At 39.6% G+C, this 14,372-nt stretch overlaps 1 protein-coding gene across 1 annotated transcript in view; it reads right to left on the bottom strand.

Moving 5' to 3' along the window:
* Positions 1 to 14,372, bottom strand: part of Nmd3 (60S ribosomal export protein NMD3) — a 61,799-nt gene that overhangs the window by 19,744 nt on the left and 27,683 nt on the right. Inside the window, exon 7 of the mRNA XM_070083683.1 lies at positions 9,647 to 9,789. Coding sequence (XP_069939784.1) covers positions 9,647 to 9,789 — 143 coding nt within the window. The remainder of the gene's footprint in view (positions 1 to 9,646; positions 9,790 to 14,372) is intronic.

Here is a 14,372-nt window from a genome sequence, read left to right as displayed (position 1 = left end):
GCTGCCTTACCCCCTTTCATTTTACCTACTACCTCACGAACTTCCCCCACACTCACAACTGGCTCTTCCTCACTCCTACAAGATGTTATTCCTCCTTGTCCTATACACGAAATCACAGCTTCCCTATCTTCATCAACATTCAACAATTCCTCAAAATATTCCCTCCATCTTCCCAATACCTCTAACTCTCCATTTAATAACTCTCCTCTCCTATTTTTAACTGACAAATCCATTTGTTCTCTAGGCTTTCTTAACTTGTTAATCTCACTCCAAAACTTTTTCTTATTTTCAACAAAATTTGTTGATAACATCTCACCCACTCTCTCATTTGCTCTCTTTTTACATTGCTTCACCACTCTCTTAACCTCTCTCTTTTTCTCCATATACTCTTCCCTCCTTGCATCACTTCTACTTTGTAAAAACTTCTCATATGCTAACTTTTTCTCCCTTACTACTCTCTTTACACCATCATTCCACCAATCGCTCCTCTTCCCTCCCGCACCCACTTTCCTGTAACCACAAACTTCTGCTGAACACTCTAAAACTACATTTTTAAACCTACCCCATACCTCTTCGACCCCATTGCCTATGCTCTCATTAGCCCATCTATCCTCCAATAGCTGTTTATATCTTACCCTAACTGCCTCCTCTTTTAGTTTATAAACCTTCACCTCTCTCTTCCCTGATACTTCTATTCTCTTGTATCCCATCTACCTTTTACTCTCAGTGTAGCTACAACTAGAAAGTGATCTGATATATCTGTGGCCCCTCTATAAACATGTACATCCTGAAGTCTACTCAACAGTCTTTTATCTACCAATACATAATCCAACAAACTACTGTCATTTCGCCCTACATCATATCTTGTATATTTATTTATCCTCTTTTTCTTAAAATATGTATTACCTATAACTAAACCCCTTTCTATACAAAGTTCAATCAAAGGGCTCCCATTATCATTTACACCTGGCACCCCAAACTTACCTACCACACCCTCTCTAAAAGTTTCTCCTACTTTAGCTTTCAGGTCCCCTACCACAATTACTCTCTCACTTGGTTCAAAGGCTCCTATACATTCACTTAACATCTCCCAAAATCTCTCTCTCTCTCTCTCTCCTCTGCATTCCTCTCTTCTCCAGGTGCATACACGCTTATTATGACCCACTTCTCGCATCCAACCTTTACTTTAATCCACATAATTCTTGAATTTACACATTCATATTCTCTTTTCTCCTTCCATAACTGATCATTCAACATTACTGCTACCCCTTCCTTTGCTCTAACTCTCTCAGATACTCCAGATTTAATCCCATTTATTTCCCCCCACTGAAACTCCCCTACCCCCTTCAGCTTTGTTTCGCTTAGGGCCAGGACATCCAACTTCTTTTCATTCATAACATCAGCAATCATCTGTTTCTTGTCATCCGCACTACATCCACGCACATTTAAGCATCCCAGTTTTATAAAGTTTTTCTTCTCTTTTTTAGTAAATGTCTACAGGAGAAGGGGTTACTAGCCCATTGCTCCCGGCATTTTAGTCGCCTCATACGACACGCATGGCTTACGGAGGAAAGATTCTTTTCCACTTCCCCATGGACAATAGAAGAAATAAAGAAGAACAAGAGCTATTTAGAAAAAGGAGAAAAACCTAGATGTATGTATATATATATGCATGTGCGTGTCTGTGAAGTGTGACCAAAGTGTAAGTAGGAGTAGCAAGATATCCCTGTTATCTAGCGTGTTTATGAGACAGAAAAAGAAAACAGCAATCCTACCATCATGCAAAACAGTTACAGGTTTCTGTTTCACAGTCATCTGGCAGGACGGTAGTACTTCCCTGGGTGGTTGCTGTCTACCAACCTACTACCTATATTTATTAAGATTTAACAGCTCCTTAAAATATTCCTGCCATCTTCCCAATACCTCCAATTCCCCATCTAACTCCCCTCTTCTGTTTTTAACTGTCACATCCATGTATGAAGCCTCAAATCCTTGTTCCCACTGGGTAAGAAGACTGAAAGGAAATACAGTGGACCCCCGCTTAACGATCACCTCCCAATGCGACCAATTATGTAAGTGTATTATGTAAGTGCGTTTGTACATGTATGTTTGGGGGTCTGAAATGGACTAATCTACTTCACAATATTCCTTATGGGAACAAATTCGGTCAGTACTGGCACCTGAACATACTTCTGGAATGAAAAAATATCATTAACCGGGGGTCCACTGTAATGAGCACTGTGTCAGAAAGGACATACAAAAGTGAACATAAGAGATAGTACATAAATTAAAACAAACAAATACAGTGGTCCCTCAATAATCGTCCGGCCTGAAAGTCGTCCATTTCGGAAATAGTCCTGTTTTTTCGTCAAAATATTGGCTCGCAAATGGTCCGGTAACTCACTAATAGTCCTAATAGTCCTTCGTCCCGGACGCGTACTCACGCTCTGAGCCGCCTCGGCCTTTCCTTCCAAGCCAGTGTGCCATTGTTTACCAGTGAGTGACGGTCCTCTCGCATGCTCCTACGAAATATTTCATAATATTCCATTGATTTTAGTGCTTGCAAGTGCTAAATAAGCTACCATGGCTCCAAATAAAGCTTCTAGTGCCAGCCCTTTGGTAAAGAATGTGAGAAACACATAATTTATGAAAAAGTTTGTAGAAAAATACAAAGATGGTGGTGGTAGAGTGGAAGCAGTTGTGATAGTGATTGATGAACATAAGCAAGAAGGATCACTGCAGCAGGCCTGGTGGCCCATGCTCGGCAGGTCCTTTACAATTCATCCCACTAACGAAACATTTTCCCAACCCAGTCCTCGATGCTACCCAAGAAACAAGCTCTGATAACTCTATCCACTCATTTGCAAGTCCCAAATGAGTGGATAGAGTTATCAGAGCTTATTTCTTGGGTAGCATTGAGGACTGGGTTGCGAAAATGTTTCGTTAATGGGATGAATTGTAAAGGACCTGCCGAGCATGGGCCAACAGGCCTGCTGCAGTGATCCTCCTTTCTTATGTTCATCAATCACTATCACAACTGCTTCCACTCTACCACCACCATCTTTGTATTTTTCTACAAATTTTTCATAAATTATGTGTTTCTCACATTCTTTACCAAAGGGCTGGCACTAGAAGCTTTCTTTGGTGGTAGTGATGGTGGTAGAAGGTAGTAGTGATGGTGGTAAAGGTAGTAGTGATTAGTAAGTAAGTAAGTAAGTAAGTAAGTTTATTCAGGTATACACAAATACAGTTACATAGAATTATCATACATAGCAGCATATGTGTAGAGAACCTAGGATAACCCAAAAAAAGTCAGACAGAGTGACTTATTTCCATTGGGGTCCTTTTACCTTATTATTATAATATAAAGGTTATAATATTTTCTTATTATTCTACAATGAAGATAACATCTTATTATCATACTAAAAAGACTATCTACTACACCAAGGTCATTAAGACTATCTACAATACGAGGGTCATTACTAGGAATATGGTAAAATTTACACGTATGTTAGCTAAAAAATAGAAAATCACTCCCCTCCCTTTCTGTAGCTACATTCATCAGACACCTTTTGGCACTCTTCTTGAACTGGTTCATGCTATGACTGGCTTTAACATGAGCGGGCAGCCTGTTCCATTCCTTTATTGCTGTACAATAAAAGGTGTTTGAAGCCTGTCCAATGACTGTGGGTACTACAAAGTTGTGCTCTCTCCCCCTAGTACTATGATTGCTTTGGTTCCCAACCTTGACAAAATTGACAGCAAGATATTCTGGACATTGTTTGTGAGCAATTTTATAAACATGATTTAGCTTCAGTTGTTTTACTCTGTCTTCAACATTCAGCATATCCAACTGCTGTAATTCATCCTGGCCTACATGTTCTCTTGGTCCCAGCCCCAGGATGAATCTTACGATTTTGTTCTGGGTGATTTGCAGTCTATCTTTCAGTTTTTTTGTCAAGGCAGAGTACCAAGAAGAGCAAGCGTAATCCATATGGCATTGTATAAGGGCTAGACATAGGGTCCTGCGAGCCTCAGTAGGTAGACACTGTGCTTGTCTATACAGGAACTTCAGTCTGGCATTCGCTTTCTTTACTACACTGTTCCCTATCAATTCTCCTGACATGCATGGGTCAAAGGGGATTCCCAAATATTTTACTGATGAAACCAAAGTGATGGGCTCCCCATTACATTGAACATTAAAATTATTTACCCTTCTCAGTTTATGTTTCGTGCCAAAGAGAATGGCTTCAGTTTTCCCTAGGTGTAATGATAGTTTGTTGTCTACTAACCATTTGCTGCAGGACTCCAGTTCCAGTGTTAAAACATTAGCAATATCTTGTGGGTCTTTACCTGACACTAACAGAGCACTGTCATCTGCATACAGTAGGAGTTTGCACTTGACACTGATAGGCATATCATTGACATAACATAAGAATAATAAGGGACCCAGAATACTACCTTGGGGAACTCCACATGTTATCGGCAGGGGTTCTGATTCTGTTTTGTTGATTTTGACTATTTGTCTCCTGTTGCTAAGGTAGGACTTAAACCAGTCTACAGAACCTATACCGATAGCTTGAAGTTTATTACATAATATATTGTGGTTGACAGTATCGAAGGCCTTTTGCAGGTCTAAGGTTACCATACCTATGAGGTTCCCCTTTGACATTTCAGTTCTCAGGTAATCCATCAGATTAATAAGGGAGGTGTCGGTTGAGTAGGATCTTCTAAAGCCCGATTGATAGCTATGGAGAATGTTGTTGTCATTAAGGTACTTAACTACTTGAGAATACACCGCCCTCTCTAGAATTTTAGATATTATACTGAGTATACTAACAGGCCTATAGTTGCTTACATCAGACCTACTATTTTTCTTGAAGATAGGAGTAACTCTGGCCTCCTTGAACCCCTCCGGTACGGTATTAGTGGTGATTGATAGATTTATTATGTGACCAATAGGGATTGACAGTTCAGAAGCACCATCTTTTAGGAACTTAGACGGGATGTTATCAGGGCCTGTGCTCTTAGTTGGGTTTAACCTGCTTAGTTCTTTTTGAATAAAGTCATGAGATACACTTACTAGTTGACAACTGTTTGGGGTTACCCCTTTATTGGTATAGTATGTTTGAAACTTATCAGAGTCTGTGTTAAAGGTATTTGATGCAGCTGGTAGTTTACTTACTAGTGTTGATGCAACAGATGTGTAGTAGGAATTAAAGCAATTTGCCACCTTAGATGTTTCGTGGCATACCTCATTATCGATAGTGAGTACTATGTTAGACCTATCTACTGGCTTATAGCTATACCCCAACTGTTTTAGTTGTTGCCAGAGCTTTCTGGGGTTATGCTTATACTCTTCAATTTTTGAGCAGTAGTGCTTTGCCTTTGCTCCTTTTATAAGTCTCTGTACTCTGTTCCTCACCCTTTGGAATTCATTTAGTGCTGCAATATCCTGTCTGTTTGCTTTAAATCTTTTTAGCAGCTGGTCTCTGAATTTCATATTATCTAATATCTCAGTATTCATCCAGGGTTCAGTTCTTCGTTTAATCCTAACCTCTTTAACTGGTGCAATATTATCAAGGATGGTAGTGATCATTGTTTTGAATTTTTCCCAGGCATCGTTTACGTCCGTGCAACTTGTTATCTCTGTCCAGTCACAATTGTGTAGCCTATTTACCAGTGTTTCTTTACTGTAGTTTCTAGCTGACCTCATTTTTATTGTCCTGTGTAGGCCTATCCTATCCCTAGTGATTTTCCTGGTGCAGTAAATGATGAAATGATCACTAAGACCTGTGGTAATGACGCCTGACTGACTAATGTTCTCAGAGTGGTTACAAAGTATGTGGTCAATTAGGGTGGCTGAGAACTGTGTGATCCGGGTTGGAGTATTAATTAGTTGAGTGTAACTATTTAATCCTAGAATTTGCTTATACCTTTTGCATAGCCCGTTATTTTGCTGCTGAAAACAGATATTGAAGTCGCCCAGTATTATTGTCTCGCAACTGTTTTCAACTCCGGACAAGACTCTGGAAAAGTCTTCTAAGAACTGGTCTTGGGTAGGAGGGCGGTAACTAGTTCCTACTAAGATGGGTTTGGTCTTAGGAAGCAGCACTTCAAACCATAGAATCTCCAGTTTATTGCTATTTAAATCAGGTCTTGGGTTGTAAGCTAAGTCATTTCTAATGTAGGCACATACTCCACCACCCTTTCTGTTCCTATCTAAGCGTTTTATATTGTAACCATCTATTTTGACCTCGTCGTCAGTCACCGTATCATCCAACCAAGATTCAGAGATGGTTATAACTGCCGCCCTAATTTTGTTAGCTAGAATCCTAATCTCTGCCAATTTAGGAAGAAGTGATCTTGCATTGACATGAATAAAGTGAAGGCCTGTTTTCATAAAACAATCATAATCATCAATATATGGCAATGGGTCATTTGTATTAAAATTAGGTAAATCAATGTCATCACTGCTAAAGGGTAACTGTGTCAAAGTGCATTTGTTACACACAAAATGAATTCTGGCACCGTTGCTATAATTGTACATACATCCATCATGCACCCACCCCTTACACATTTTACGTAAGGTGCCTTTTCTGTTTTTCATGTGTACTTTAGTACAGTGTATGCACCTATTTGGTAGTGTTTGAGATAATAATGGCTGTATTGTCTCACATTGACCTATGTATGCATTACATATGGAGTTAAGGTTATCATTCCTAGCTACTAGACCGTCATTATCGCCGTCATTTATCTGTCTGTTTTGCGTCTGCACAATAGTTTGAGGTCCTGGATTAATTTGGATATCACCACTTAAGAGTGCTACAATAAGAGCTGTGTGCCACTGTTTTTATTTGGGCATGCGGTGTTGCCATACCTTGCAGCGATAGTGACATTTACTTTTCTGGTAGGATGGCAACTGTTGGGCTTTTACTGTCCAGGGCGCTGTTACTCCATTCACCTTTTCCAGCCCCCATGACTGATTTCTTTCTTCATGGAATTGAAGAAGAAATATAAATATAATTATGGCAGCCTGTACCCCCCTAATGCCTGCCATTTTCACTCTTCGCTCTTTTACTCATATACAGTAATATTTATTTCTCTTTTCCAGTCCCTAGTACACTTAGTATCTGCTTTAGCAATCACCACTGAATTACTAGTAAAATTTCCTCTTCAAAACCCTCTTCACTGCTCACTTTTCCCTTAACTTCACACAACCCTTACAGTTAACCCCTTATTACACACTCCCCTTCCCATCTCACTTCACAGTCTGGCTTCACCAATTAACTTCTAACTCCTTTCCATTCTGGTAGATCAGAAAGGTTTAATCCATGGTTTTATCCTTCCAAATCCCCCTAATTCCATTTATCGGGGGTTGTGTGGTGTTGTTGTCTCCTGACCTGTTCTGCTGACTCAGCCATTTTTAAAACACTGAGGGGAGTAACGCCACCTACAACCTGACTTTCCTTGAGTTTATAGATATATTTGGCGTTTTCTGCTATGATTTTCTCACTGTACACTGGTCAGCTGAATATAGGTCAGCTACTAAAACATTAACCTTGACTGTTTAACTATTCACTTCTTTCCCACGATTGGCACTGAGGGATATCCGACCTATAACCTTGGAGTTTTGTACTGTTGATTTGACGATGTCTCCTGTGTTTCCCTCTCGTTAGCACTGGTACAGGTGATATGATGGTGGTACAGATATGATGCTACTGTCAACAGATGAACGTCAGTAAAGATGAGAATTTCACTTCGCTAGTTGTACGTCTGGCAGTAGCGGCTGTTTGGATGCCGGTCAGCCATGTTTAAATGCTCAATTCTTTCCCTCGTTTGGCACTGAAGAAAAAAGTCCTACAGACCTGTCATTTCCTTGGAGATTTAGTTGATCAGGTTTTCTGCCATGTTGTCTTCCCGTTAAACACTGGTGCAGTTGATATGGAGGTCAGTTATTTCATTGTAGTGGAAAACGTCTCATGTCTGGTTCACGTCTGGCAGCAGGTCTGGTACTTGAATGCCGGTCCCTCTTTTGTCATATTTAGTCCATTTCGTTGTTGTCACCGTCAGTTTTTATGTCACTATAGGTTCCTTGCATGTTGTTGCAGCAGTACTTGCAAATTTGGCCATCACTGGAGTTCGGATAGGCCCAGGTGATGGTGGTAGAAGGTAGTAGTGATGGTGGTAGAAGGTAGTAGTGATGGTGGTAGAAGGTCGTAGTGATGGTGGTAGTGGGTTCCTTCTTTAGTGATTCAGTGATTCTACCAACTCCTCCAATGTTGTTGGAGTTATATAGGGCTACAAAAACCACCGCCGACTCAGCTGCTGCTTCACCACCATTATGGACGGCTTACACTCAGTGGCCCTTATATACCCAACAACACAACACAACACCTCTCGTGACATACGTAACAACTTACTTTATTCATTCTAGAGTATATTCCATGTTTCTATGTTATTAAATTGTTTATTATGTCATATTAGTTGAATTGTGATAGATAAATAAGCCATAGAGTTGATGTTAGTGTCATATTCTCCAACAATAAACTTGCCATCCCTCCCTCACACAAACAAATAGCCAATAAGAACATAACAATGGAAGAACACTGCAGGTCTACTGGCCCATACAAGGCAGGTCTTTATCAAAATGACCTCCACCCAAAGCTACCCAAGAATTTACTCCCGTACCCAATGACACAAATCAAACTCAGCTCCTCCAACTTGTATATTTGTCCAATCTCTTCTTAAAGCTACCCAAGGTCCTAGCCTCGATCACCCTACTGGTAAGTGTGATGTTAAATAAGAAATTAAGAAAGTAGGAACTCTGGAACAGGCCTGCTGGCCCATACTAGGCCAGTCCTTCACAAATCCAACCCACTAACAGAACAAATGCTACCCAAGCAATAAGCTCAGGTGCAAGTCCGACTCAAATCCAACCCCTCTCACTCGTGTATTTATCCAACCTAAATTTGAAACTACCCAAGCCATAGCTTTTAGAACATTGCAGTAAGTCTGTTGGCCCATATTAGGCCGGTCCTTCACAAATCCAACCCACTAACAGAACAAATGCTACCGAAGCAATAAGCTCAGGTGCAAGTCCGACTCAAATCCAACCCCTCTCACTCGTGTATTTATCCAACCTAAATTTGAAACTACCCAATGTTTTAGCTTCGATCACCCTACTAGGCAGACCGTTCCACTCATCAACTACCCCTATTACCAATGTTCATTTATACATTTTATTAGTGCCCTAGAGTCCTTATGGAGGGGGATTCCCTTTCCAAATAACATCTCTTCCCTCTCTCCTCCTCCCTGTCTTCCATTCATCAACAACAGCCTTCAATAAAGGTAACTGTCATGTTGAATGTTCATTCTTTTGTGCATGTAAATCTATCTTTTAGGTAAAAAAAAAAAATTTTTGTTGATACTTCTGGGTGTCTGGAACAAATTAATTGGATTTACATTATTTCTTATGGGGAAAATTGATTCGAAAATCGTCCATTTCGATAATAGTCCCACTTCCAGGAACGGATTATGGACGATTATTGAGGGACCACTGTAATGGAATAATGCAATTTTGTGTGAGACTGATATGGTGGTACGGTTACATACCACCACATCATAAAGTACATCTATATCTTACCTTTTTAGAAATTGGACCCTGACCACTAAATCGTTTCACATCGGCTGCATTTGTGTCCATCACAACAAACTCCGTTAGTTTCTTAGAGGTGCAGAGAGAGTTGAAAGGTGTTCGCCAGAAGACAGTACTGCTAACTTCTGCCACTGCCAGTATTAAGAATTGACTTAATCATTTATGTAAAACCATTAGTACATCTCTTTACCTTAATAAAAGTACTACTGTACAGTACATAGCATTATTAAATTTTTTCCCTTTCATTCAGTAAAAGAATTACAATATTATTCATACAATTAAAGCAGTATTTTTTAATAAAATTTTAGGTTGAAAATTCTAGGTGCTTAAATCATGAGAATTTAATGCAAAACGACTCTAAAATTTTGTGAAATCATGTGTAATCCCACAGCTGTATAGATGACCCTTAGCATTAACCCTTAAACGGTCCAAACGTATATATACGTTTTTTCAACATTTGAAAGTATGTAAAAAAAATGTACATCATCTTTTTTTTTTTTTACATTTGAAAACGTGTAAAAAAAACTTATCTACATTTTTTTTGGTTATATTTGAAAATATATAAAAAAGCCTAGATCTACTTTTGGAGCACTACGGATTTGAACGTCGATCTATTTGGACCGTTTAAGGGTTAACTAAGCTAACTATAACTACATTACAGTGTGAAATACTTCCTCCTTTGATCACTGAAGCTAAAACCTAGGTTAACTTTAAAAATAGGTTGGACAAATATGAGCGAGAAAGGTTGGAGTTGAGTAGAGCCTGCCTAGCAAGGGCAACTAGGCTTACTGCAGTGCTCCTCTATTCTGTTTTAACTGGCAACTCAGTGATCAACTACTGTAGGAATCCAGTGTGGTAGGCCCTCACTATGTCATAATTTCAATCCATCTTCCAGCTTTTTGCTGAAAATCTGGTCCTAAAATCTCGAACTATGCATGGGTATACACAGTTTTCACTAGTCTATGAACATAATATAAGTAGATTTAAAATATACCAAGGAGTGACAGCATATGGAAACAGATGCTGAGTAAATTATTAGTTCCCCAAGGGTTTGAAGGATAAGCTACCAACTGATTTACCTGACATTTCCCCATGTGCTACCAATTGATTTACCTGACATATCCCCATGTTACAGACTTATAACAACCTTGAATACAAAATTTACATAAATACATGAGATAGTTCTGAGGATTTTATTTTTAACACATCGGCCATTTCATACCAAGGCAGGATGACCAAAAAAAAAAAAAAAAGAGGAAACTTTCATCATCAATCACTCCATTACTGTCTTGCCATAGGCATGCTGGTACTATAGTTCAAAAACTGTAACATATCTCCAACCCTCCTTCAGAGTGCAGGCACTATACTTCCAGGACTCAAGTCCGGCTAATTGATTTCCCTGAATCCCTTCACAAAATATTATCTTGCTCACACTCCAAAAGCCATTTGTCTCCATTCACTCCTATCTAACACCCTCACGCATGCCTGATGCATCTCCAAGCCCCTTGCACACAAAACCTCCTTTACCTCCTCCCTCCATCTTCCTATGACAACCCCTACCCTGCCTTCCCTCCACTAAAGATTTATACACCCTCCAATTCATTCTACTTTGCTCCATTCTCTCTAAATGACCAAACCACCTTGACAACCTCTCCTCAGCTCTCTGGATAATACTTTTAATAACTCTACACCTCCTCCTAATCTCCAAACTATAAATTCTCTGCATAATATTTACAGCACACATTGCCCTCAGACATGACATCTCCACTGCCTCCAACCTCATTCTTGTTGCAACATTCCCAACCCATGCTTCACACCTATATAAGAGTGTTGGTACCACCATACACTTTATACATTCCCTCTTTGCCTATATATTCTCAGCAATATGTGGCTGCAGGGGTCAAGTCTTAGCTACTGGCCCCACCTCTCAACCTGCTGCTTGCCAGATTCACTCCTCCCTAGACTAGTGGACCTCATCATGCCTGCTCTTAAAGTAATGTAGTGAGCCTGCCTCCACCATTTCTTCACTAAGATTATTTCACTTTCCGAACACCCTCTGAAGAAATACTTCTTGACATTGCTGCAACTTCTGTGTTTTTAATTTCTAGACGTGTCCCTGAGTTCCTGTTCCTCGCCTCTCAAACCGTCTGTCCCTGTCTACCCTATCAATTCCCTTGAGTATTTTATTTATTGTTATCATATCTCCCATGGTTCTTCTAGTTTACAATGTCATTAGATTCAATTCCATTAACCTCTCCTCATAGTTCATGCCCCTTAACTCAGGAACAAGCCTTGTTGTGTACTTCTACATTTTCTCCAGTTTCTTAATATGCTTCCTCAGGTGTGGGTACCATACTCGTTCTGCACATTCCAAGATGGGAATGACATATTTTGCAGAAAGTGGTTGGAAAGATTCTTGTTGAGATTCCTGATGGCCACTCTTAGATTTGCTAGGCAAGCATTAGCTACATAGGTTTTTCAGTTGATGGACAGTCTGAGTAGGAAGCATGTGATGATACAATAAAAGAAATGTGCAGAGTGCAAAGGTATGTGCTATATTATGACTGAGGAGTATCCTAGAACTGAAGGTCAGACTGAATGAATGGAAGAGTAAGTGATTATTATCATCATTAGGTTCACTGGAAATGCCAAACTTATAAGGGTTATACAATGCCAGTAGAGAGAGGCTGGAGGTAATCAAGTTAGATCCAAGGAAGGTGAGGATAGGTGAGGATAAGTCTAATTCCTTTTCTTAGGAGCCCTACACTGGTATCAAGGCACTCCCTTGAAAGATGAGAAATGAATGTATATGCATATACGTAAATTTGTGTGTACGAAGGGAAGAGAGAGAATATGAAGATATGGCAAGTGTGTGAGAAAACATGTCATGCATTTGAACAAAGCATAAGAAGTGGCAATAAATAGGTCTAAGTGGAAGCAGTGTGTCAGGAGAATGATCAAACTGAAAAAAACCAAGAATATTGTCCTAACTAAACCTAATGAAACACCACTACATCCCACTGACACAGCTAACAAGATAAACGACTTCTTCTCAACCATAGGATCTAATCTCGCCAATAAAATCCCACATACTAATGCCCATGCCGGGGACTACCTAGATGGGAATTTCCCAAATTCCTTCTATCTTGCACCAACTGAGCCCTCGGAAGTCACCGAGATTATAAAGTCACTTAAAAACAACTCAGGGAATCTGTCTAATGTCCCACCATTACTGTACAAGCGAGCGGCCCATATCCTTTCGCATGCTATTTCATTACTTTTTAACAAGTCACTAGAAACTAGCACCTTCCCGAAACTACTCAAGATGGCAAGGGTTACACCAATACATAAAGGTGGTGACCCTACAGACTTAAACAACTATAGGCCAATATCAAACTTACCATTGCTATCCAAAATCTTTGAGAAACTCGTGCACAGGAGACTATATTCATTTATAACAGCACAAAACATACTCAACCCCTGCCAATTTGGATTTAGGAAAAATAAAAGCACTAATGATGCAATCATAAAAATGCTAGATCTGCTTTACACAGCATTGGAAAATAAGGAATATCCACTAGGAATTTTTATTGACCTAAGAAAAGCTTTTGACACAGTAGACCACGACATCCTACTCCACAAACTTGACCATTACGGTATAAGAGGCCATGCGCTTGCTTATTTCAAATCTTACCTTACTAATAGGTATCAGTATGTTACCATTAACCCTTTGAGGGTCGACAGGCCCTCTCCGAAACTCGTTCTCAGGGTCGGCCAAATTTCAAAAAAAAAAAAAATTATTTTTTCTTATGAAAAAATAGAGTTTTTTTTTCTAAACATTATAGGATAAACAAAAAAAATTTACCATCAATACTTACGGAGATATGGATGCATGAAGTTTGCAGAAAATGAGCCGCGTATGGCAACAGCGGCGACTGCCGCTCACCCGGTAAACTTTAGTTTACTTGTATTTGAAGGTTTGTTGTTTTTTTCACTATTTTATTTTTTCACATAACTTATGTGGCCTGTGAGACCAAAGTAAGGTGCAATGTACATATATACACTCGTTGTATACAACACAATAAGCACACAAACATAATTATCAATATATTGTTTACAAAACTTGTTTACAAAAACAAACAATACAAAACATTGTTTATTATTATTGTTCTATAATATATATACCAATATACAGTCACTGAACATATTCCTATTAGTTCTGCAGCTTGTGGAACTCTGAAACATGGTGTCATACACAATGGTGTTTTATCTTTCTCCCTCATTCTATCTCTTTCAATCTGTCTCTCTCTTTCTATCTGTCTATCTATCTCTGTCTCACAGGTACACATAAATACAAGTATACATAGTATAAATTACCTAGGATAACCCAAGAAATCCAGACAAAGTGCTATACTCTGCTTGAAGATGTGAGTAAAAATGATGACACAGTCTTGTGGCTCTCTGAGACAGAGAGCTAGACGGATAGACAGATAGACAGGGAGCTTGACAGACAGACAAATAGACAGACAGAAATGTTAGTGTACCAGTACCAGTGTACTAGTGTTCCACCCTCCTCCTCCTCTTCTTCCTCTTCCTCCTCTTCCCCCTACTCTTCCTCATACTCTTCCTCTTCCTCCTCTTCCTCTTCCTCCTACTCTTCCTCTTCCTCCTCCTCCTCTTCCTCCTCCTCCTCTTCTTCCTCTTCCTCCTACTC

Source organism: Cherax quadricarinatus, chromosome 10, assembly GCF_038502225.1.
Source record: "Cherax quadricarinatus isolate ZL_2023a chromosome 10, ASM3850222v1, whole genome shotgun sequence".
Taxonomy (NCBI): Eukaryota; Metazoa; Arthropoda; class Malacostraca; order Decapoda; family Parastacidae; genus Cherax; species Cherax quadricarinatus.
This window is presented reverse-complemented; position numbering and strand designations above follow the sequence as displayed.